General features: G+C 43.3%; 1 protein-coding gene across 1 annotated transcript in view; it reads right to left on the bottom strand.

Moving 5' to 3' along the window:
- Positions 1 to 25,439, bottom strand: part of LOC134530510 (mucin-2-like) — a 113,747-nt gene extending 88,308 nt beyond the window's left edge. The window contains exon 1 of the mRNA XM_063365379.1: positions 25,403 to 25,439. Within this exon, the coding sequence (XP_063221449.1) occupies positions 25,403 to 25,409 (7 nt within the window). The 5' untranslated portion in view covers positions 25,410 to 25,439. The remainder of the gene's footprint in view (positions 1 to 25,402) is intronic.
- Positions 25,440 to 25,930: the final 491 nt, after the last annotated feature.

Raw genomic sequence — 25,930 nt, forward strand, 5'->3', positions numbered from 1 at the left:
ACCGTAAAGAGAAGCTGTGTCAGGGAGTATTCTGCAACCCAGACCAAATTACAGTGACCAATGAGAACGTGATGTGTATAGAACAGTTGAGTCTAGCTTAAAGTGAAAAGAATATGTGAAATAATCGATATTATAATTTAGAGTTCTGAACAAACGAATTGTGCTTATTTATGGTTCTATCATAAATTAATTTTCCTTATTTAGAGCTCATTTAATCAATTAACCGCATCTCATTGCGTTCCGATTTCCAAGGGGTGCTAAAACGCAATTATTGATATTTTTTACAAACTGTCAGAATCTTGTCGTACAGATAGTTTTGTCTGTAAATGTCTTTCAGCAAATATGAATAACTCCAATGCACCCAGAGAATAATTACTTTGCAGACATTTTATTGGGCATAATAAAGAGTATGGAAATAACTGTGTTCGAATATGACAACTCCACATACATCTCTCCACTCACAAGGATTCGGGGCCATCTTGGATTATTGCACTTTCATGCTACTGATTTTATTATCCGTGATAATTCCACTATACAACCAATGCATTGTGTGTTTTGAAGCAAGCTTGTACTCTACTTGTTTTCTGCTATTTGCAAAGAGTCAGTCAAACATTAATGATTTTGCCCAACTACGTCAAAGTCACTGACAAAAATCCCATTTTCTGTATTTCACAGCTGGGACATGTAAACAGCTGAAATTTTTTTTGTAAATATTCCTTCGTAAATTGTCTGTAATGGCAGAAATACGTAAAGTTAAATGTTTAAAAATTCTAAATAATAATAATACAAGTTAAAAACAAAAATATTAAAAACTAAGCTTTGTTTACTACATATTCAGTGAAATATCATCTTTAAGGCTCCGTCTCAAACGTCACGTAGAGTTTGTTTTAATTTTCTCGTCATTACTTTTATTTATGTATGGGCTATTTCTAAAATTTTAACTCGACATATACCTATTGACTAGCTGCAATAAAATGACCGTAAATTCGTAATGATAATCACTTGCGCGGGTTTTTACATCCATTATATTGCACTTGTTGAAAATATTAGTGACAGCACAACAAAAACAAGTGAGGTTTTGTGTAAAAATTTCAAAAAGAGCGCTTAAATAGTATGAAGAAAAAAAAATGAAAAAAAATTTCAACTTTGCGTGTGAGACCGAGCTGTAGATGCTTCTGTCGGTCTTATGCAGGGGTAGTGGGTTCGCATCCCACCTCGGGCCCCGAGTGCTTTTAGAATATATCAGTTCGTAAGCCGTCATGTGAGACAGCAAACGTAATAACAATCAGCTGTCAACTGAGCTGGCACCTTGCAACCTCCAAGACGCAACCAGCAGTACCTAGTGCGCTGGTCACCGATGCAGGGACCCGCGTCCAGGACGTCGCGTTAGCCGGCCGAGTCTCCGCCGACGACTGACCCTGTCGTCCACGCGCTATTAACCCCTCCCAAGCCGCACAGCGATGACCTTGAAGGCGCTGAACTTGCCGCGCGTTCGATTACGGGTGTCGCTTGCACGACAGGTGTCGAGGAACAGCACTGGTCGCTTCTGCCACGCGCGTAATCGACGTCACTAGCGAAGCCGCTTAAACGAGGCATTGTTTGCTTCAGACCCCTGCTTTGTCGTGTTTTATGTTCGCATTCGAACGATTAAATATCATATTATAGAAGTCTCGTTTCAGGCATTGAAACAAGTAAACCAAGATTAGTCTGCTCTTTTATATATTTAGTTAAGCCGGTAGGAATTTGGGCAAGCAGCAGATCTGTCGTACTAGCCTAACATACTTTTAATTACAATACTTAATGATGATTTAAGTTGGCTCATTTTTGTCGTATACTGTTACTAGGTCTGCCCATTTGGTTCGGTGGCTACCGTGTCTGGATGGTAGACCAGGGGAGGGGATTTTTTGAAACCTTCTCTCTGGGATCAGAACTGGGTCTTTGAGATGTCCCTTCATCCCGCGGAAGGCAATGGCAAACCACCGGTGAATGAACCTGCCTTGACAAACATATACTGTAAAAAAAAGTTTTGTACTTTTACAAGGATATTATGTACTTGGAAAATCAGTTGCAAACGATATCACATGTAAAATTGCAAATCAGAGCTTTGTACCATTTGCAATTTTACACAGCTCTGCCTTGCAGATTTACAACTGAATATCCAAGGATTTTCCTTATAAAAAAAATTACAAACAGTTTATTTTTCCAGTGGGTGCCATCACAACACCCAGTAACGGGTTGAAACGACCCCATCAACATCATCATACATATTGGAGGACAACTGGCTAGACAAAAGTTAACAAGAAGCATTATTATTTTTTTACAAGCGATTTCATATGGTCGCTGAATCTGCGGAAGTCTAAGGTCCGACGATAATTTTATTGATTGGTTAGTTATCGACTCGGAGGATACCCCCTCCCCATCTACCGACGTGGGTTGTCCGAGGACGGTCCGTCACTCCTCGCGGCGGACCACGATCGTCGCCGACCCCCACGAAGAGGGGCTGTGGCGAGTCCCGCCCACGCCCGAGGGGGAACTCCCCCTTTTTTTTTACGACCGTCGCACGACCAGATACGCCCCTCCCGGCCAACTAAAAAAAAAAAAAAAAAAATCATCAAAGAAGCAAAAGGAGTGAGGAGAAGTGGTCGCCTGCCGAGCGAGGTCACGACGGGGAGATGGAGACAGACGGGCACAGCGGTGGAAGGAGGCAGAGGGGTTGGTTGTCGCAGGGGAGTTGCAAGACCAAGAAAATTACGATTATGGACCAGGGGCGCGGCGCGCAACCGGCTTTCGCGCGCGGCGTCCCTCTCGTCTCGTCGCTCTCGTCTCGTGTGTCTCGTGTGTGTTTTTGTGTGTGTTTGTGTTGGGAAGGGGGGGGGTTGGTGTAAGAGGCGGGGGTTAGGGAGGGAGGAGATGCAAACAACGCCACCACAATGGCACTCCGCGACAAACTCGAAACACGGTCTCCGTAGAAATTGATTAACATTCAATGCTGCGGCCACGCCCATTTTTATTCCAATCTCCCAGAAATTATGCCATACATTACTGTAATTGGTGAACTGGGTGGCCTTCGGGAAACGTGTTTCCGGGTTCAAATCCTCGCTAAAGAGTTTCTTTAGTTATAAGATCGGATTTGCCTAGTGTTTAGGAAGCTTTCTTAAACTTCTAGTTCGATTAGCAAAAAAACCTACCAACACAAATTAAGGCTAAGGAATAGGTTTGATTATGTTACACTAATATAAAAAAAATTATGGCTCAGCTAAAGGATGAAGGATTTACGCGAACGCGAACAGAAAACAAATTATATTCTGAAATTGCTGGCAGTCACAAACCATTTTGGTTGATTTGCAAACACGTGACGGACCCTTCTACGTTTCAGACCGATATTACCAACTCCCGTGTTCAGATCACGGTTAGTTTCGTGTGCGGGCTCGAAACCTTCGCGTCTGCGTGATTCATTCAGCCGTGAAGCCCGCCAGAGACCGCGTGTGGCTGCTGGGGTCGCAGTGCGTGGCACAGAGGGTGCGATCTGCTGCCACATCGTCAGCGGCCCGAGGCATCCAGACGACAGCCTCGGCGGGACGTCCATCTACGGCGGTCGACCACGGCGGGACTTCCACGGACTGTCCTCGCCCCACGCGGCGGCACGAATGAAACTCGTCGAAAGCCCCAAATAATTAAACTTCGCTGCCAACAACACGCCAAACAGAAATAAAATCCTCAAGCAAAAAAACACCCGAGAGGCACAACTTTCTTAATAAATCTGTCACAATTTCCTGGTTATTGTCGTCGACCGAAGAGTTTCAGCGTGTCTTCATCTCTGCGGTTCTTTTTTTTTATGGGATTAGTTTATTTTATTAACTTTTATTCCTGTTCGGGCTATGCCGCTCTTACAGAGCGAAGGAATATCCGTTGGAACATCCCAAGCCCCTCCGACCGTCAGCCCATGAAGTTCATCATGACTGTCGTCTAGACAAAGTGCATGAAAGAGGAAAAAGGAGTGGGAAGGGGAAGAGGCCTCGCCTGTCGACTTCTCCGCATCCTACATGGTCGCCTCATTTGTCTGCCGTTGTTTCTTATCCCTCATTTCATCTCCTGCTCGCTCGTTTTACGGGCCTCGTGAATAATAATTATAGCGGCGGCCGCGTGTGTCTGCGCGCCTTGGGGTACAGGAAGTACGGGCTCGCGCGAACCAAAAGGCACCGCGGCAATATCGTCGGCGGAGTGGTTGTGGAGGAGGAGGAGGGGATGGGGGGGTTGTCTCCCGGGGGCGGATGGGGGAAGTGTGGAGGGAGGGGAGAGGCTTGCCGCGGAAACCACGACCCCCGCGCTTCCGTCGGCGGGTCACATGTGCGGTCCACCCGCGGCAGATGAAAAGGACCCGACGCGACGGGTTCGTGGGAAGCATCAGGGGTTGCCGAGGGGTTTCTCAGAGCGCGGCGATGAGGGGTGAAGGGGGAAGGGGAGCTCTAGGGCGTGGGCTATTAGCCGAAAAGTTTCAGCTTCCCCTTACAGACCCATCGCTTTCTTCCACCCTGCGTCGAGGACTGAGAAAACACACCACACACACACCACTCACACCTCGGTGAGTAGTACGATGTGGGTGGGTCGGGGAGAGAGAGAGAGGAAAAAAAACGTACACAAACAGTTTCTTGTTTTTTTTTTTTTCGGACGCATATGTAATCCTTCCCAGACTTCTCAAACTACAGTTTATATCTCATTCCACGGATAAGAACCAATATCCTGTACACCAAAAAAATCGACGTCAATAACAGCTAAAAACGCTTGGTTCAGCGTGACAATAATTCGATAGACATATTTTTTTTTTACGAAGAAATTGGTTTTTAATAGCTTCATATATTTTAAAGGATCGACCTTTTGTAATTTGTGAAATTGGCTTCGTCATGGTGACTCGCAAATGCATTTGTTACCAATCGATTAAAAATAAATTAATGTCGATAGTTCACATAATTCACTGTAATAAGCGTTGCTAAACAAAGTTTTCCTAGCAATAAAAATAACAAAGCTCCGATTAGAAAACATTAATTTCCTGGTGAATGATATAAATTTATTTTATTTTCCAATATGTCTAAACGAGTTTAGGCGAAGTGAGAAAGGCGAAGTGAGGTATTTGCAGAGTAAAAGTTAATTGTAATGACATAAATCAAATAGTCAAGGTAGTAATAAGTGGTATTTCTTAATTATGATGAAATTTTTCAGTTTCATGCCAGTTATAATAAGGAACCCGAGGCCTATTCTGTCTCTCCACCGACTCATGGAAAAGAACATGCTCATAAAACAATAATAGTTACAGATCTAGTCCGCGTGGCTCCAACATAGGCAATTTGCCAACGTAACTGTCAATACCACCGGATGTCAACATGTCCTTTGTTAAAACTACTAAATTTGAAGTAGTAATCTCATGCATGCAAAGCGATGAGAGTTTATAACCTCAATAATGTCCCAGTTTCTTCATCAGTGGTAGGCCTACATGTTTTTGACAGTTCTGTTGACGTAAAGGAACCACCTAGTCAGGGGTGTATTAATTTGTGTTCTTGAGGCGAGAATATAAGTGCAACGCTCACTGGTGCTTCCAGCGCAGTATCGCCTCTAAGCGAAAGGCTCCAACTAGAGCGCAGTCTTCTCGTCTTGCATAACATTATATGGAGGAGAAATTAAGATAAGCGTGTGATGCGAGTCCCTGCGAGTGTTTTCAAGGAATCTGTACCGGGTGTTTCGTGCCTAAAAGTTATTCTGGAAACATGCGCTCTAGCCAACGCTAGAGTTCTAAAAATACAGTTTAGAAACGAAAAACAGAAGCAAAAATTACTCATCCATTGCTCGTCCACCTACAGATATTCTTAAATGCTCTTCGTAAGCAGACCCACTCAAATATCTTGAGCAGTTTTCAAAACCCGTGCTTGTTATCTGGCCCTGCGCCCAGTATGTGCGCCCGGGTAGGCGGGTGTAGGCGGAGATTACTAAAGGATACAGATGGAGCATTAGCCGACAGACATGAAGCCGTTTTCTCCCCTATTTGTTCTTCTTCTGAGTTTCACATACCAATCAGGCGGACGTTTTTTTATATTTGTATCAGCTGTCCTAGCCTGCTTTTAATAACGACTGTAGATAAGTTGTTCGGAAGAACATTTGTCTCCAATTTAACCTCCGATACAAGTACAGCTGATACATTTGTAAACAAACGGCCGCCATATTGATAAGTATAGGACACTGAAATCCCCCTCCCCTTTTGGCTTCACCCCTCTCGGACATTATACTTAGAGTGACAGAATTTTCGCGAATTCATTTAGTCGCAAGCTAGAATGCAAACCTTCACACTCTCGCTCTGTGTTCATGATTGGACCGCAGTTGTTTGGACACGCCCCTATACGACCGTCAGCCAACGACGCCCAGCTAGGAGAGAAGTAAGCGAATCACGTAGTGCCAAATAACAAGGATAAAAATGTTCTCGCTAAGAAATCAACCAATGGGAAAGTAAACATGGGTCGAGCACACCTATAACTTTGAATTCTATCCTGAGGCCAGAAGAATCCGCGAAATTTCCGGGACTCTAATTATACTCCATGTGTATATCTGTATATTTCTCTAATCTGTGGTGTCGGGACTCCGTGCAGCTCGCGGACCCGCCACGTTGTCTCCGCTTCTACGCTGCTGACGACTCTTTGCCGCGCGGCGGTGCCGGCGCCGGCCGCCAGGAGCGCTGCGCATGCGCATGCGCGCGCACGGCCGGTCGACGCATGAAGAGGAGGGGGGGAGGGGGAAAGTCACGGTCAAGGTAGAGAGGCTAGCCTCACGAGCGTGGGCGGGGCGCAGGGAGGGAGGGCAGCTCCCCGCAGACACAACAACGCACCGGCCGACGACGCTGTTTCGGCCATGGGAGCCATAATAACCAGCCGTGTAGGAGAATCCAAACCTTAGAAGAGGGGGTGGCGCGGAGGGTGGCCGACCGTCCCGGTGCAACAGTGGGGCAAAGGACCTCCTGCGCGTCTGAATCTTCCGCCAAGTGGGATAAAGCTGTGGCCAGTGGGTTTTCTCGGTGTACTCCCGGTTCACCCCCACCAACTCACTCCGCCAATGCTCCGTTAGCATTTCACCTCCTTCCATCATCCCTAGCGACCTCGATGCTGAAGATAATTCAAGCTCAATCCATTCAATATCTCCTCCTTCCTCCTCCTTCCACTACACAGTAATAATGTTCTGTACTTTCACAAAAGATTCCTTTGGAAATAGTTGCCAAGACAATACAAAGCATAAATGCCCGGGTAAGAATTCGCACCCAGTATTACTACGAACACTGCATACTTTGTAGTAATTCAATTGTTTTGATGTAAATGTAAAAATTTACAAATATCTGATAGTTTTACGTATATATATATACATATGTTCAATTTACAACAAAAAAAAGTGTACAAACGCGAAAGATGACGTGTGTATCGCCGGTGCCATAACGGCAGGCGTGTTTCCTTTATGTCTTGCCTTGAAAATAATTGGCAGATATAATTAAAAATAAAACAGTCCCTACTATGTATAATATAATAATAATAATAATAATAATGTGAAAGTGTGTTTGTGTGTTTGTCCTTTCACGCAGCAACGGAGCAACGGTTCGACATGATTTTTTTTGCATATACGTAGATAGTTCATGGGCCGGAGAGTGACATAGACTATATATAATTATGAAATTCCATCCCTAAGGGAGTGAAAACGGGATAAATTGAGTTTTATAATAGAAAATCACAGGAGGTATGTCATAGACAAATAGTGAGTTTGCGTCATTTCTCTATGTCCGCCGCACGGTTATATAGTAAGGTCTGGCAAATTCCCATCCTTCTCCTTGGCGAAACCCATCCGCTAGCGAACTAAAGGCGCTAATAACAGTTTAGTTTAAAACTTCGTCAATTAGATGGCGTTGCCTTCCCGCAATATGAAGCTGGAGATTGGCGTCCCGGTTTTGCTGATGCGTGGCCTTGATGCACCGAGATTGTGCAATCAATGGGACCTTAAAATCAAAAATTTCCCGTTTTCCAAGTGTACGTCCTACAGAATTGAAACTCGGCGGTGATGTTCCTTATGTTACGATGTGATAAGCGCGGTGCAGCGCCGGGTAAAGATGGCGCCCGAGCCTTGTTCCGACTGCGAGTCGCGTGTCCTGCCGCACGCGCGAGTACCCCCCCCCCCCCCTCCTCCAGGGGTCAGCACCGCGCGCCATTGTCGGCGCGGGGGCGCCGGGTTCTCATCCCGTGGGACTCCCGTGACCCGCGAGAGCGAGCGGCAAACAACGGCGCCCCATTGTGTGCTGCCCCCCCCCTCTCCCCCCACTACTACAACCCATTACCCCCCGGCAGTCCTTCTGTAACGGTCCCCCCTCCTCCCCGCGGAGTTAACGACCATCGGCTTGCAGACGTGTCGTGAGTGGTCGCCGCGGCGGCCTGGGCCCCGAGTGTGAGACGTGGTGGACGTTGCCACGAGCCGATGACGTTATCCCTTTCCCTTCCTCAGCCGCTTCTCTCGTAGGGGTTCACCCAAGAGATGTCCACGTCATATTTGGAACAAACATTAAAAAAAATATATAACTTGAGTATTCTAGGTACTGCTTAACTGACTACAAACTTACGGACATCGTTTGCTACTCTAATTGCTGGAGCCTTGGTTGGGCTGGAACTGTGGAAGCGAGTAAACATGTGTCATGTACGCGCAATGTTGTTTATGTAAATGCACAACACATTGAAGTGTAGTGTTTTCAACGTGGAAACAGTTTTAAATGGCATTGTGCCTGCTATCATCAGACGTGGTCAAGCACAATTTCCGCAATGTTTCAGGTGTGGCGACGGCGAAGATAAAAATAAAAAGAGAGACCTCTTAGCCGACGAGATGTTGAGCTCTGAACCACTCATTCCCGCGCGTTCTCCCAGAGGGCATGATGGCTGGAGGCCGCGGTGTCCCGGCGGGAATGTTCGCAAGTGGGGAACATGGTGTACGGGGGTCTTCTCGAGGTACTCCCGTGCTCCGTGCTCATCCACACAGTCTCTCGCCGTCTCTAATGACCTCGATGTCGCACGGCGGGCGCTACGAGGCCAGCGCCTCTTAACTGTACCCCACCGTTGCCAAAAAAGGCAATAAGATGTAGGGGGAGGGGGGGGAGTGCACGCCCGCCTATCAGAACTGCGAACGCCGGCCCGGAGGCGCGCTAGCCGGCGCCGTTATTGCAAACTGCCAGTTGCGCGTCACGATGAGACCCCTCGCGATTCCTTGTCGGCGCGGCATCTTAACCACGCTCCTCTCCCCTCTCCCAAACACTCTACCCACTTTCCCGCAAACTTTACATCCCGTTGGGCGAGGTTTGAGTACCTCGTCGCACGCTGTTAAAAATTCCCCCCTTAAATTAGAATTATCCTGGAATATTCGTAAATTTTTGGATATCCAGTTAACATTTTTTTTTGACCATGGACTCACACAAGATTATTAATTAAGTCTACAGCAAAACACTCTTCCATCTACCCCATGCCCGTTTACCTTAAGTACGACGGAGCGCTGGGAAAAAGTATGAATCTGGCGTGGTTCACCACGAAGGTACATTTAATCTGAAACCCTGAAGAACTCTTCGTTTGTTCGAGGTGCGCAGTCCACGAATTGTCTGCAGTTCCTAACGGTGTACCTCCTGCCTGCGGGCACCGCGGCTGGATCGCGGAGGACAATCGCCGGCAGATAGCGATCGCCTTCGCCAGCCGACGAAGCAATGACGTTGGCGCCTCGCGCCCAAAGAATGAGAGACCTAGAGAGAGAGAGAGGAGGGAACTAATGATCACTCTGGAGTCGCTCTTCCGCAGCGCGGTGGCCTCACTCCCGCACAGATGCGTCCCGGGAACGAGTTCGGCGAGTTGGACCGAAAAGCGGTCCGATGTCATTACGACCGTTACGCGGAAGAAGTTGGCCGGGCCACCAAGCAAGCGTTCCTTCGACTGATGGGAGTTGCGTAATTGGACATCTTCAGATCTCAACTCCTAACATTGGGATGACGACTACGGACGATTCGGTATATCTTACGTGAAGAACTAAATGTTTTGGTTTTCGGTAGCTTTTTATTTTTTTCAGCTCCCCTCCCCCATCAACAAGTCTTTAAGCTGGAAAACCATAAATTAATAAAAAAAAAAAATACCGGTTCATTAGACGTAATGAAAATTTTAAATAGTTCGCGTTACTGTCAAACATATATTTAATTATAATTATCTATCATTCCTGAATGTATGTTTTTGTACTCGACGCAAGCACGAATTTAAGAAATACGAAGTATGCTGATTTACTGTACTATTTTTATAATTTATTCTATGAAGTATTTTTATTAAAAAAACAGTTTAAGTGACTGACTTGTATTGGACACTGTGTTTATAATTTTGATAAATCAACGGAGGGGGCCACCAGTGACTTGTCAAAATGCTATATTAATGAATAACCGCACTCATCAGCTCAGTATAAATGCATTAAACAACTAACAGAATGTGCAAGATATAATTATATATCTGACGTTTAAACGTCACTTCATGTTAATATGTACTTCAAGAATAATCTGTTTAGGTATACTCGAAGAAACAAAAAGGAAAAAACTCACAGAAAAATAAATTAATTTTCTGTTTAAAATGTTTATCATTGTGATTTATTATTATTTTTGGAAGCAAAGCAAACAAGCCACATATATACATACACATACATACACACTTATCTATCAAGGATTGCTTATTTTATTTGGACTGTATTAACTAAAAGACATTTATCGTAGAAAGAAGTGACTTCAAGAGGTGGTAAAACAATACTTCTTGTAACACACGTAGTTTAGGAAAACAATGAATTATTCCCCTTGTTTCAACGACATTTCTCGAAGGTGGTCACGCGTGTAGTGGCATGGCTATGCTATCGTGGCGTAGCTATAACCAGACTACGAGGTGCAATTGAAAGTAATTACAGAAGATTTAATGATGATGCTAATGGCCCCACACTACCGACGAGTTGCGCTGCAACAGTAACCGCAACCTGGCATCATCATCCGACACGTACAAGTTTATCAACATCAAGTGTACTTTCCCGTTACTTTTTTTTTTCTTCTGGTACTTAAACGTATTGCCTGTCCGAGGGTTGTCATTAGGCCCTGCGATTGGGCGGAGGGAAAACCGATGGACCACTTGGCACTCCGAGATGGACTGGTAACAGTCACTGCTTCAAGCCGCGCGGCAATTCACGTACAAGTAACTGAAGAGATGGGAGCCTCGAAAACCACACGGAGGTGTTCAAACTGCTGTCGTGCCAAATGAATACTCACCACTTATGACTTGTCGGCCCCTGCCAAAGTTAGGCACGAACCACTACCAATTCACTTTCACGTACCGACGACGGAAGTAGGAATGATAAGTGACTGGGTGCCGTTTTACAAATTAAAATTTAAATAAAACGCGGAACTGGTCAACATTCAATGAAGCACACAAGTTACCAATTTTAATCTTACTTTGCTTTCAAGGCAGCAGAAAATAAATAAAACTACTGCCTGAAAATACATATATTTTTGCAGCACACGATTATAACAACGTGTAACTTATATATATTTATATATTCAGAATGTAATTTTTTCTAGCGGGATGGTACTCAACAAAAAATAAATATATTCTGAGGACAACCGCATATTTTGGCGCACATTTTCTTTGGAAGCAACCTGTGACACTTTCGTTGAAATAAGACAAAACCATGTCGTGATGGTTCTGATTTCATACTTGGTTGTTGGGCAGAAAACTCATTATTTTGCGTTCTCTCACTACCCCCACGAAAAAAAGAGTTATAATATTACACCAGTCCTTTTATTATTTTATTTCTATTAATTGTTTTGAATGCAAAATTAAAGTTTGCTTTTTTTATTACGTCGAGTAAGTATAACTTTTAACGCGCGTACATAAGTACACGCACCCAATTTTTTTTTCAACCGTGGTTGGCAGAACCGGACATTTAATGAAGTGATGGCAAGTCACGTGGACGGCGACCCTGTGTTCTGCAGCTCGTTTGCGCAGTTGGTGAGACTTGTTGGAGGTCGGAGGAGGCGGGAAGAGGGAAGGGGGGGGGGGGGGGGGGTCCGTGGGAAACAAAACGCCGACTCGCTGTGTGGGAAACTGCGGGCTTGCAAGCAACGCCACTTGTAACGGTCCGAACTTTACCTGCGAGTCCACGCACGGTAATTCAAGTCCCCGGGCCGTTCTCGACGTTCCACTCACGAAGTTTGAACAGCACCCCTTCCCCTTCCCCCGGCACCGACCACACATGAGGAAGTCTGCTGTCGTAATTTTATTTTTTTCACGTTGTGATACAGCCAAACTTGGCTTCGGTTGTCAATACACACATAAAAAAGGAGAGCTATTTCTAAAATTCAACTCTGTACCTTCTTTGCCTTTTTTTTTTGTTCTGCCAGTATTATTTTCAACAGATAAAACTTGCGCGCCTTTTTTACACTAATGATATTACACAAAGTGAATATCTTTTGAAAGTATTTGCGGCAGAAAAACAAATTAAAGGGAGATATCGATTTAAATTTACAGAAAAAATCCTTAAATAAAATCGATGATGAAACAATTGAAGAAAAAATCTACATGACTTCATCTTTCTTGGTGGATTTTAATTTTATGCTGTGCCAGATTTTTGTAAAGAAGTATTTTGAAAATGGGATGATTAAATTAATAACAACTCCTCAGATGTGTAGGTACACTTAATTTTTTTTTCCAGAGAATGGCCTTGACGCAATAAGTCAGACAGAAACTTAAAGAAATGAACATTGGCCTGAATTGTCGCAAAATCAGATAGCAAGTAGCGTACCTACACCTGGCAGCAAATTTTATTTAAAAAATGGGATAACTAGGTTCTTAAAAAAAACATATCCTGGTCTGTAAATCACCGTCTGTAACGACGCCGATGTCGACAAGACATTAATCTACAGTTCATTCCGCACACAACTGCGCTTATGATGACGGAGATACGCCGGGAGACATCAAAGACGCGTTTATGTCTTTCAATTACAAGAGTGAGAAGTTAATTTATTTTCCAAACTATCTCGGGACGTACCAAGCGTGTTGGTGTGCCGAATGAAACTATATGATAGCGAAACTATCCTGCAATAACTTGTGTGCACTTCAATGGCTATACAAACAAATAATTGAAAATTTAAATTTAATTTCGCGCGCTAGTGCTGCTATCTTTAGGATTTTTGGCGTGTAAAGTGTATCGATGGTTGCTAAACGTCCGCTAGAATGCATTGAAATCAGTTTATAGGCTCGTGCAGGGCACAGTTTATTAAAACTGTTGCTTTTCCGTTACCTCACAGGGATTGGGTTTGGACACGTTCTGGTTATGGCTGTATCCCAACAAGGTAGTGCTTGTTCGCTACCCTTACTACAACATCTTGAAATACCGCCCATCCCAGCCTGCGCCGGGGGGTCACGTGTGTCTCGGCGGGGGCGCAGACCACAGGTCCAGCGGGGCGCGAAGTGCAGGTCTCTCTCCCCGGGACTCCTCGCGGGCGCCCGTGACTGACCGCAGCTCTAACACCCCCCAACCCCCCCCCCCCCCCCCCCGGCGCGAGGACATCCCGCCTGCAGCGGCGGGAAGCCTAAAGCCCTTTTCACAATACCACGACGCGATGCGATGTGACGTGACGTCATACCAAACCAGCCAATCACAACTACATCGCCTGCGATGTGCGACAGCTCACTTGGCGACGAGGCTGTTTCGTCGCTTCGGCGATGTCGCTAATGACGTCAGAAATAACAGCCAATCAGAAACAAGATTGTGGTAAAGAAAAAGAAGAACTGAAAACAAGAGGTAAGAAACGATGTACTGATGCATCTAAGTAATGTTAGTAAACAACACGTGGATTTTGTTCAATTGAAATGTGTTTTGAAGAGCGTCTGATTGATGAAGTTCAGAAAAAGCCGTGTTTGTACGATGTTTCTAGTAACAAATATTGTAATCAGACGGAGAAAAATAATGCTTGGCTAGAAATATATTATGGGCTTCGCGATTCCTATCCATAATTAAATACTTCTACCAGTCAGTCAGTGTACAAATATAATAACAACAATCTGAATATCACCGCCAAAAACTTTTGTTTACAACCATGCTTTATAATATCCCCAGCAGAGTGCAGGCTGGTTCGGTTTTTTTTCGCCAGCTGCATGGCGATCGCGTCGCGCTATTATGAAGTACACTAGCTGGCGACATATATTTACGTCGCTGCTTTCGCTACATCCCGTCGCCAGATCGAGTTGCATCGCGGTAATGTGAAAAGGCCTTAAGGTGTACATCAAGTTCTGTCCCTGCCCGCGAACACGCCCCAATATTCCACCTTCGGCCAACCTCGGGTTTATTTACATGTATTTATATTTCTCTGTTTTATTTTAATGTAGCTATACTATACTAACCTAACTGACCGTCCATAGTGTTTTAAAGTGTTTTAATGTAGCTAACCTGACCGACCACTTTTTAATATTTTAAATTCATTTTTTCCTGCTGCAAAAATAAAACAAATCCCGAGGTTGGCCGAAGGTGGATATTCGGGCGTGTTCGGGCAGGGACAGAGCTTGATGGACATCTTAGGCTTCCCTGCAGCGGCGGGACGAACAGCAGCAGGGCCGGCGCGTCCATACAGGCAACCGCCTAGGGCGCCAAGTAGCTAGGGGCGGCGCAGCACGACACATAACAGCTTATAATAATATGTTTAACTATTATTGAAACTAGATGAAAATGGATATTTGTAACAGTTTGGGATGTTTATATTGCTATAAGTAATTATTTAAAGTCCACGGTGACCTGTTTATGATTTGTAATAAGTTAAAAAAGTAAAAAAAAAACAAAAAAAACACAAGCCTGCTTACATTTGATTGTTGACAAAATATTAGGCTTACGTGATGTATTTAGAGGCAAGGAAAATTTTTTTGGGGTGTCCGGCGGGGGAGGGAGGGGGGTGGGTATTAAGGTTTTTCGCCAATTTACCTTGCACCGGCCCTGAACAGCAGGAGACAAGACGTCTCTCCTGCCGCAGGTCGGCTGCTCCGCGCGCTCCGTCTTCATGGGCTGGAGGCGGGGCGTCGGGCGCTCGCCGGTCGTAAATCGCGAAGCCATGCGGGTTTGCCGTGTCGGGGGGAAGAAATACTCATTACCTACAGCTTCCAGTCCTTTGGAAGTGCTAAACGCACGTGACTTTCGTCTCCTGTATTCGTTGCCATTGTATTTTTCTCTGCTGCAATGACGTAAAAAAATAAATAAATAAACGCATTGACTCCTGACAACACTACCGCATAACATCAGATAATTAAAAATTAATAATTTTTTCATTATAAACTCAAATAAGCATTTAATAAAGCTCACATAAAAAAAATACGCATTTAATCAGGCAAAAATTGTAATTGTAACATAACTGTGTGGTCTTTAAAAAAAAATTAGTTAAACAATATTTGGCGTAAAAGATTAATAAAAAACGTAAATATGCAACGCTATTGTGTAAACAAAAAAACATTCGTAGTAAAAAAATGGCTGGTGAAACAGAGAAATTGAAAAAAAAAAATTGTTTAATTATATAGACGCGGCTTTTTATTTTTTTCCGGAGGGACTGTTGGCAACCGTGGGTTGAGAGTCGAGGTGAAAGGCCTCCGAGAAGGTACATATCATTCTCGCCTTCCAGACGTGCCGACGCGAGCAACCCGCGCCTGGTCGACGAGGCAGGCGTCCTGGTGCCTGGGGGAACCGGGGGGCTGTTGGCGGGGGTCAGCCGGCACGTAGCGTCGGCAACCCCGCCGACCGCGCGGCGACGTGACGGCTGTCGTTACCCCGGGCTGCGCGCGCATTGCCGGTGCCTTCGCGACGGCGCAGGCAGCCACAGCCTTGCGAACCAGACCTCCCGCCCGTCACTGTATAATCTCATAACTAGGGACAGGAAAAATTCGCGGGTTCTATGACCTCTCGGATGAACTCCATAGTTCTACGTACACTCGGTCAAATGCCACCCACTCATTGGCTGCTGTCTTGTGAGACGTCCCAACGTAGCAGCCTGTGATTCGATAAAGCTTTGGTCGGGCGTTTCTCATTGGCCCAGAGTCATCCAGGTGAGTTGTGAGCCAATAGCAGAGGCAGCACTGAGGTATAACTATTTGTATTTTAGCCTATCGCTAAATGAATTCGCGAATTTTTCCGGTCTCTACTTATAACCTCACATGACGTGGCCAGTTCAGGCAACTTGTAAAGTTGGAAATGCAAGTTCCGCGCACGCCCGACTTTTTTTGTCGTTTTTGTGTCTTGCGATGTCACATAACTAGAGACCGGAAAAAATTCGCGGATTCAATTCGTGACATGTTACAATTCAAATAATTATACCTTAGTGCTGCTTCTGCCATTGGTTCACTGTTAATCTGGAGGACTGAGGGCCAATTGGAGACCCTCACTCGTGGAAGTGTCGAATCATAGGCTACCCAGTCGAGACGACTCGCAAGTCTACAGCCAATGAACTGTTGGCATTTGCCCGAGTGTGTAGAGGATAGTGGAGTCTATCCTGGAGGTCACTGAACCCGCGAATTTTTCCGGTCTCTACACATTACGATGGAACCATCAGCACGAATGAGGTAAACTGTAAATCATCATTTTATATATTTGCAAAAAATTTCGTTCATTTCATGTGTACTAACTGTAGGTCAAACTAGTTTAAAAAAATATTACTCAGGTAATACATATTTTGTATGCTATCTGTCAAGGTTAAGGTATTTGAATTTTTTGTTTCATACAAAAAAAAAGATAAACTAAATCATGTACTTACGAACAGAAATATGATTTCGTTTGCAAAAAAAAAATTAGTATAGTTTACATTTTCCTTGATGAAATTACGGGTTAAGACGCGTCACAAGAGAAAAACAGAAATCAACGGAACCCTTAGTGAGGAGGGGGGGGGGGGAGGGACATGGGGCGGAGAGAGCTTATCACAGAGGCATCAAGATGCCTGGATGTCTGAGTGGTGTGATAATGCGCCTATCGCCAAAGCGATCCTTGTTTGATTTTCAGCAGAACCAAATCCGAATATTAGTTTTTTAATACGTGGTGGATGTAGCCGTGAATCAGTGGGCTTTGTCAGGGGACTCCCTTGTCCTGTCACCATTTAACCAACGCTTCTCCATTCGGGTGTGGCTTGACCATCGCCCGCCTTCAGTGTCCTCGATGCAGACTACAACTGGTTCGCCTTTAACGTGATATTTTTTTTGCAAACCCTGCTCCAAATCGTCTTTCAGAATTCCTTCGCCAGATGACATTAAACACTGTCACGGGAGCAGTGACTTAACAACATGCATGTGTCGATTATCGTGAAAATGTACGTTCGTAACATTGGAGCAGATTTGGATACTTTCACGCGAAATCTTACTTCGAAAGACGAAATGTCGTTGAACTAACTACTTCGCAAGGTGTAAACCTGGCTGTGATTGCTTTGAATTAGAACCAGTTACGTGCGCAGACTGGTTTTTTTTTTCAAAGGTTGGCTATCGGAGGTGACGGAAAAGTGTTTCATTCACGGCGGCGAAGGTGACGTCAGCTTCAACGAGAACAGAGGTAGTGCACAGAAGGGTGAGAAGAAGGGGGGTGAAGGTCTGGTCGCGGACAATGGGGGTGACCGGTGGCGCTACGGTGCGGCGGGGAGTGGAAACACAACAACGACCCGCCGGCGAGCGAGACAGTGCGAGCGGCAGGGGAGAAAGTTGCGTAGTTGTGACCTCGGTGTTTAAAATAAGACTTCTGTTGCGCGGGTCAGGGCTCGAACCACTCCCCTCCCCCTTCGTCCTTACGCTCCCACTATCAACCGGCCAACAACCTCTAGAGTTCCCTTCTACAGGGTGTTCACCGTCAGCAGAAATCTTTCTGATAACTATTGAAATAGTAAAATCCAAGGTTAAAATAAAACATTAAAAAAAATAACCAAATTTTTTAATATTTTATTAAAAACACAATATTTAATTTTTTTTATAAAAACCATTTGGTTTAAACCATGGTTTAAACCATTGTGGTTTAAATAAGCCAAACCTGGTAGAAACTGCTTCAAATTAGATAAAACTGACTGCAAATCTGTTGAAACAGTTCCACGTGAATAATTGAAATCCTACTAATTACTTCCGTAGCTGTACTAATTATTTAGTGGTTTCCATTTCACAACCTCAGACATAATTTCTCTGCGGGAGACTGCTGATCTGACGTTCATAGGAAGATTGTTAGCTGATAATTTTAGAAAACAGTTTAATCCTGATCAGAATCACTGTTAGGATTTTAAAAAAGAGAAACAGTTTAAATGGTTTATTAACAATTATCGTTTTAAGTTTACTGCCACTGAAATCGGCTCGCATCCCAGGTCACGTCATGTAAGTTTTTATGGCCCTGCTTAGGATTTAATTTCAATCCATTATGTATCGTTCCGAAGCGTTCTCAAGTGATCATTTGTGCACTGTTTGGAAATCATGCCAGCCCGTACTTTGAAAAACGATTACGTGAAAATAATTACACCAACCATTATGTTTCTTATATAAAACAAGACACTTCTTATTTCAGTGGCCATTAAATCAAACATGACGCTTCTGAAACGGAAACACCACACTGAACTACCATCCTTGGGTCGCTACAACGTATCTGCAAGTATATTCAAGACGGTGAGCCCATTGTCTGATCATGTATTCCATATTAACTGCTTATATATATATATATATAATCTATAACTATGCTAGTAGCCGATTTCATTTTGACATGTGTGTGTACAGCAAGGAGTGCTTTGAGGGAAGTTTATAAAACTTGTATTCTCTGATTTGAACTTCCTTTCCGAATTGTAGTCGATAATGCTCGAATTTTCACGATTTTGAAACATTTTGTGATTATATATTTACGTTAACGTCTCCAGACTATGCACGACCAATGTATACACACGTTAATCCGTAACAAAAAGTTTATTGTAAAAAGATGATATCTATACATATTGTTTTTGGAAATAAAGGTGTGATTAATAAAGCTCTAAAGACAATGGGCGCCCATGCTCGCAACCAAAGGTCTAAGTTTGCTATAACAAGACTGTACGCCGCGGTGCCTGCGTCACGCCGACCATGCTACTCGAGTTTTTAAAAAACAAAAACAAAGTATAGTTTTACTGACCGCGTGTAACACACACCACTCAGACATCACCGTGATTAGTTTTTACGACAACCGTGATTCAGAGTCACTGGGATTGTCGTCCGCCAGTACTGACGCTATCGTGATGTGTCACCAGCAAGCAAACATTAAGTTAATTCGTAACAGATTGAATGCCCCAACCGGCCAAGGCATATAAAAGTTCGCATAGAGAACTATTCTCGCGTGTATTTTTTTTGTGCAAAATATGGGCTTGTAAACGCATTTATGTATATTTATATTTCTATATTGTTTGGATTTCACTTTATTAGAGATGGAAATACACAACACTAGTCAGGGAAGTTGAGGAACGACCAGGCCATGTTTGCCTGGAGTTTTTTCGCTTTAAAATGTGTGGCCCATCGGTATTAGTTTTGAGCACTGTCACATTCGAGAAAAGTTACGTGACACGGACTATAGAGTCAGTGTCAAGGTCGCGCGTCATAGCCGATAAGGTGGGTCGGCGGAGGAACGAAAGAAGGCGAAAGGAGAACGTGGAAATAAGCTGAAAGTGAAAGCTGATACGCCCTCTGAAAGCACTCTTCTCCAAGCCGTGGGACGAGACAAAAGAACTCGTCCAGGTAGTCTGGGACTAATGAAAAGATCGAACACACCGCGGGAACACCGCTTCCAGCCCTATTCACTCCTAAACACACCATCACGAAACAAGTTTAGACCTTGTTTTGACAAGAAAGCGGTCTTCGGAGTCGTAAAAAAAAAAACCCCCCACCTCATCCCTCTTATTTGCTCGAGTCGACAACGAAGATACCCTCTGGTATCCGTGGTAATCAAGTCCATAAAACATTTGAATTTCACACCTGTCATGTTGCTTCTACGAAACCTCACAAACTAATTTAAAAAAAGAAGTCTTTTAGTTAACTACTGATTTAACAAGATTGTACGAAGATAATAATCCTGTGATTTTTTGACACTCATAAGAATTTCCACAAAATGCATACCAGGAAAATTTAATCCTGTACATTCCATGACTTCGATTGAAAAACGATAAAAAGAAAGTAAAGTAATCTCTGGAAGGTGCGAGGCTGCTCAAGGCTACGACCTCACATCCGAGTGGCTGTGGACAGTAGGCGAACCTTCCAGACAGGCTGCCTCAGAACTGTCCCGGATGAGAAGAGTTTGCGTACATTTGTGTTCTCAGCGAGCGCGCCGACCCTTAGATACACGGGTAACTGGTACCGGAGGCGCTAGCTGAGCCTGAATTCCGCCTGGAGACTTTTACTGGGAACTTTTTATCATCTGTACAGATTGAAGTTTCAAAGATGTTATTTGATAGCTCATATAACAAAATATGATATAAACAAAATAAAATAAATTTCTTTTAAACAATACCTTTTCTGAGAGACTTCTTTAAAAAATTTGTTATGTTATTATTGTTACTAGGGATGGGCCAATAAATTCAATTCCTAAATACCATCAACTTCTTAGTACCTATTAGAAGTTACAGGGATATACAAAATGAACGGAGAAAGCGGAAACTTAGTAGGGCTTCGAAAGAGGTCCCCTTTTGGAGACTACGCGATAAGTCACTTCAGATGTCTCCACGGGGAAGTAAAGTAGGCCTGCCTCCTCCGCGCGACAAGACCTTTAGCGCGACCCCAGGCTGGAGCGACACCTGTGATTAGGAAGGGGCCACGAAGTCGTCCTTCGCGAGTGTTTCGGACGTCCTCCGGCGGCTGACGGCTGCGGCCACCACGAGGAGTTACCGCGAACCCGCGAAGAGAGTGTACCAACCTCCGGCGCTGGATTTCAATCGGTCTTCAGTAGCGGCTAAGGGGCTGAAGCCCCCTCCAAAAGCATCTGGGTCCACTATTGTTTTAGTGTTTGCCTTGATAAAGCCTAGCCTCAGCTGGGTCAAGCCCCTCCCAAACCAAAATCCTGGATCCGCCACTGTCGGTCTTCTTATACCCGCGAGAAAATAATTAGATGACCAAAAACTCTTCGAAGACTGAACAAGAATATGAAATACATAAAATACCCTCTAGAATACCCTATATATTGTATCTAGGTGGAGATGATAAAGCTAGCTAATTATAAATACACTGTTTAGATTCTCACTTTGAATTTACGAATAACGCTGGTTTCAAATTGTCCAGGGCTCTTCGTTATTTACCGTTATCTTCGTAAATTTTCGGGAAATAAGTTCACTTATTTTGAGCATGAATTAACAAGACTAATCTCGGTATATCAGCAATACTTCAAAAACTTGTAAAGACTACTCTGTCATCCCTGTCTATAACAAAAAACAGCGCTGAGAATTTTAAATACGGTGTAGTTTATACGAAGATCTGGTTATCTGAAATTACGAAGAACTCCTCGTTTGATTGAAGCGAATTCTTCGTTGAAATGTCTGTAAATTGTCTGTAATTTCTAACAGTGTGTTGAAATCACCCGTTCGAGAATAATTTATTGTGTATGAGATGTTTTTGTGGTCACAGGTTGTTTTGAAGAACAACCATCAAGACGCTCATTTTTTGTCTAATCCCAAATTATGTTTTAAAAAATCGTCTATTTGAATACTTAAGAAAAATTAACTACACGCTGCACTACAGTTCATGTACAGACATTATGCGGGCTTACTGGAACAATTAGTAAAAAAAAAAAAAAAAAAAAAAAAAAACACAGAAGCATTTACATTGCTTGTGCGGACACACCTTTTTGCAGACTAGTAAGAGTTTTTTTTTTTTTCACGGAAAATATCTGCCTCTTCGAATAACTAACCAGTTTTAACGTAAGGGTTCGGACATTGCTCGTGCTGTGCGGGACGACTGAGGAAAGCAGATCTTGCTGTCCGCGGGAGCGAAGTGGTGGCCATTTCTTGCTCCGCCGAGGTCTTCGAACTCGTCATCAAGAAGTGTTTCCAACCGACTTCCTTTCCTTCACCTGCCATATCATTATCCTCGCCTTGCCTTCTTCCCCTTTGCGGGTCTTCACATTCCAGTTCATTACTCCGCTTTATTTGGCGGTTAGATCCGCGGCAGCACACCGTCTAGGGTCGCGGGTACGTCGACGTCGATTCGTACTCCACATCCAGTGCCGTCTGAAGACTGACAATGCGAAAAAGGGGGAAGGGAAATGAAGATTGTGGTTATAAGAGATATAATAACGAGATCTCAAATTGATAAAAGGTTCTGAAAGACTCATGCGAGAGTAAAGCTCCATGGGCCAATTTATATTTCTTCTAAATACCGTGTGGAAGTATGCTTCGACGAGTTTTATTACAACAGGTCTGAGATATGTGTGAGAGAGATGACACAGTATCAGGTTTTACCACAACAGGACTTCGGTAGCAGTGATGTGTTTTAACTTATGTGCGGCATAAGAGATAAAGAAATGCTCGCCACTGGATTCCCGTTTCAGAGGACACGGGTTGAAATCTCGGTCTGGGCCATCCTATTTTGTGTTCCCCATGGTTCCCCATACAGTAGACATGTCTGAGTGAAACGTAACCAAACACGAAACGAAGACGATGCTACAATGTTTCAACTACCAGCTAAGCTCGAAATCTCTTCACGGAATATGAATACCCTTCTGTCAACTGTACTTTAACAAAAAAAAAAATATTAATGCAACGCACCATAAGTGACGGATACATTATCTGGAAATGATGGCTAGTAGATTGACTTCATATATTCATCTCCGACAATCGAGGTAATTTTTTTTTAGGACTGTTCCAAAAGTGAGGCGAGAAAGACGGACCCCTCGACACGTGCCGACTACGTGGAGGGATCGGCCTTGGCCCCGGGGCCTGTTGGCACCTCGGGTTGCGTGACGCAAGTGCGTGCGCGGCCGGAACCCAGTCACGCACGGCACGCAGAGCCGCACGGCTGCCAATCAGGCGCCTCCTCGGCCGGGCATCGGCGCAACTGCACAGCCACTCCCACCCGCGCAGGGCGCATTCCTCACTCCTCCGGCGGTTACCGAACACGTCCGGCGCTCGGGCAGCTTTTCACGATTTTAAATTATTTACGTTATACTTCTTTAGGTGCGTTATGGAAAAAATGATGATAATGTATTTCTATAATGCGCGCGCACCGTGCAACGACATTTTTAAGGGTTAAAAAAAAAGGCTACGTAAAAATAAAAATTATACATGTACTTGAGTGATTAATATTAAATACTGGTACATATCATTAAAAAATATATATTTATTGTGAATGTTAGGTGATAAAAATTGTGTTTATAAACTTTTTTCAAGCGTATTTGTTTAAGTGAGGTTATGTTCCCGTGCGTAATATTTATTTGCATTAAAAATTATAAAGTAGTACATTATTTTTCAATGAATGATTAAATTGATACATGTGTTCGTTTTAATATTGAATACTGAGTATTTTTTTAATTTGATTAAATTAATGTATAATTTACCATCCGTATTTATAATATCACTAGATCCATTTTATTATTTTTCTATTAATTATTTTCAAGCAAAATTAAGTAAGTTTTTTTATTACGCTAATTAAGTATAACTTATAACACGCGTACATAAGTACACGCATCCATTTGTTTTTAACGGGGTTGACCTAACCTAACAACTGTTCAGTTTAGCTACGATCACATAGACGAGCAACCCTTCCGAAAAAAAGAATTAATTTTTCGCGAGAACTGTATTTGTGTAATAGACATAACCTAACATAACTTTTACTTTTACGACAGAAAAAAAAACCGAAGATGCACAATCGTGGTATATTTGGGCGTCTGACTCGTGATCAATGAATTTTCAGATTTCTCTCAATATTCACGGCTGAACTGGAAGCGATGTTCGTCACACCACTTCCTCTACTTGTTTACTTGTTTTGAACTTTTAATTTAAATTATATCACATTATCCAGGGTTAGTGCGAGTAACACAATGCAGACGAAGGAATTACCCATGGCCTGTTTTGCTGTGACAAACAAACCAAGCGATTATTGGCATCGGCGGCCGTAATCGCTGAGGCGTCGCATTCATGAGGCGAAGGTCAGGGGTTCTATTCCAACACTTAAACAATATAGAGCGCTGAGTCGGAACCTACTGGTACGGAGCCCAGGTCCCTGCGCCTTAATCCTTTATGCATAACCGCGGGATATAATCATTGGATAGTAACAGATTAACTGCCCCCCTCCCCCCAAAAATAAAAAAAACAAAAATCGAACGAGTCTTTGAGTACTCGCCAGTGATGTGTAAACATCTCACCCCGGTAACGAGCAAACACGTGTGTTCTCATGTTGCAAATAAGTTTACAATACGAAAATCGGACACGATTGTAGAATTCTTTTAACATAATGCCGAGCGTAATAAATATACGAAAAGTATTCATTTTAGGGAAAAAAACGGTATAAATATTTTCTCCTTTTTAAATCTTGTCTAACAGGATGGTAATATCCAAACAGAACCCAATTCAACACAGGTTAGGTTAGGCTAATGTTTATTTATTTCCTACAAATTTTCTCAACGTAGGCGCATTTCATGCGCTTCGGGTAGTTTCAGAAGAGCTAGGGTGAAGTTTGCTCGCATGGTGCAAGCAAATGTGTAGGCCCTATTGGCTTTATTCTGGTATTGAATTCCGCGCAACAATCTACTCAAACATAACACCATGGTCGGGTGGGGGAGAAATTATCGTTAAAATAATCCAAAATAGTGAAAGCACAGAAGTTTTCATAGAAACAAACGACAAGTAAGTAAGAAATAAGAAATAAATACATGCAAATTAATGTTAAAGTCGAAAATAAAAATAAAATTGACTCGTGACGAAAACAGTATAAAGGAAGGTTATGTTTGAATGCAGGTTACCTTGTAAATTTTGGTAATATACACAAAACAACATCGTTGGTAACAACACACGATAACTAGTTAAAAAAAAAAAAATTGATTACTTCAACACGAAAAGTACTAAATTAATCGCAACACACTAAAACAATAAACAAGCACTTTTCAAATAGCTAGGGCATATACATACATAAATGGATGAATCACGCAGGTCTGCCACCTTTTCGAGAATTCCGAGTCTTCCACGCAGACACTGCACTGTGGTTACGCATTTCCGTTCATCGACTTCCGTTCCATACCCACGAAATTTCTCCTACAAAATACCGTATACCGAGAGCTAAGATGTTTACACATAAAAAAAACATGTAATATAATTTAACTGTCAACCAGAACAAACCAATATTACACTGCATGTTACCTTGCATGTTGTCCTTTGCCTTTAACCACAACTGCCTATCTGACACTCAGCGGTGAGCCGTTATAATATCTAGCAACCCTGAAATGGTAAGGTTACACGGATGTGTGGATAATATGACTTGGATTTAGTACCCACACGACAATGGAGCTTCCAGGTAAAAATACTCAACACCGAGCAATAAGAATTTATAGTAATGAAAACGTAATATGAGAAAATTACAACCGTTAATGCAAAAGTCAATGTTTTATTGGTCTGTACAGTGTACAGAGCTGTTATTTTAAATGTCATTCCAAGTTACAGCCCAACCACTATAATCAAAGCAAACGCAATATGCCAGGTGCGTTTCACAGCACCATTGGAAATGGGCCTTTTCCTATTTTTTTGATATTATGTATAAACAAATACACATATGTAGTATTCACGAGAACTTGCTCCCTATCGTACCAGCCGCAACGGTGAAGCCATTCGGAAATAAAATAATTTAAACCTTGACTCACGAACATAATATCGGTTACAAGTGGCATGATT

This window comes from Bacillus rossius, chromosome 3, assembly GCF_032445375.1.
Source record: "Bacillus rossius redtenbacheri isolate Brsri chromosome 3, Brsri_v3, whole genome shotgun sequence".
Taxonomy (NCBI): Eukaryota; Metazoa; Arthropoda; class Insecta; order Phasmatodea; family Bacillidae; genus Bacillus; species Bacillus rossius.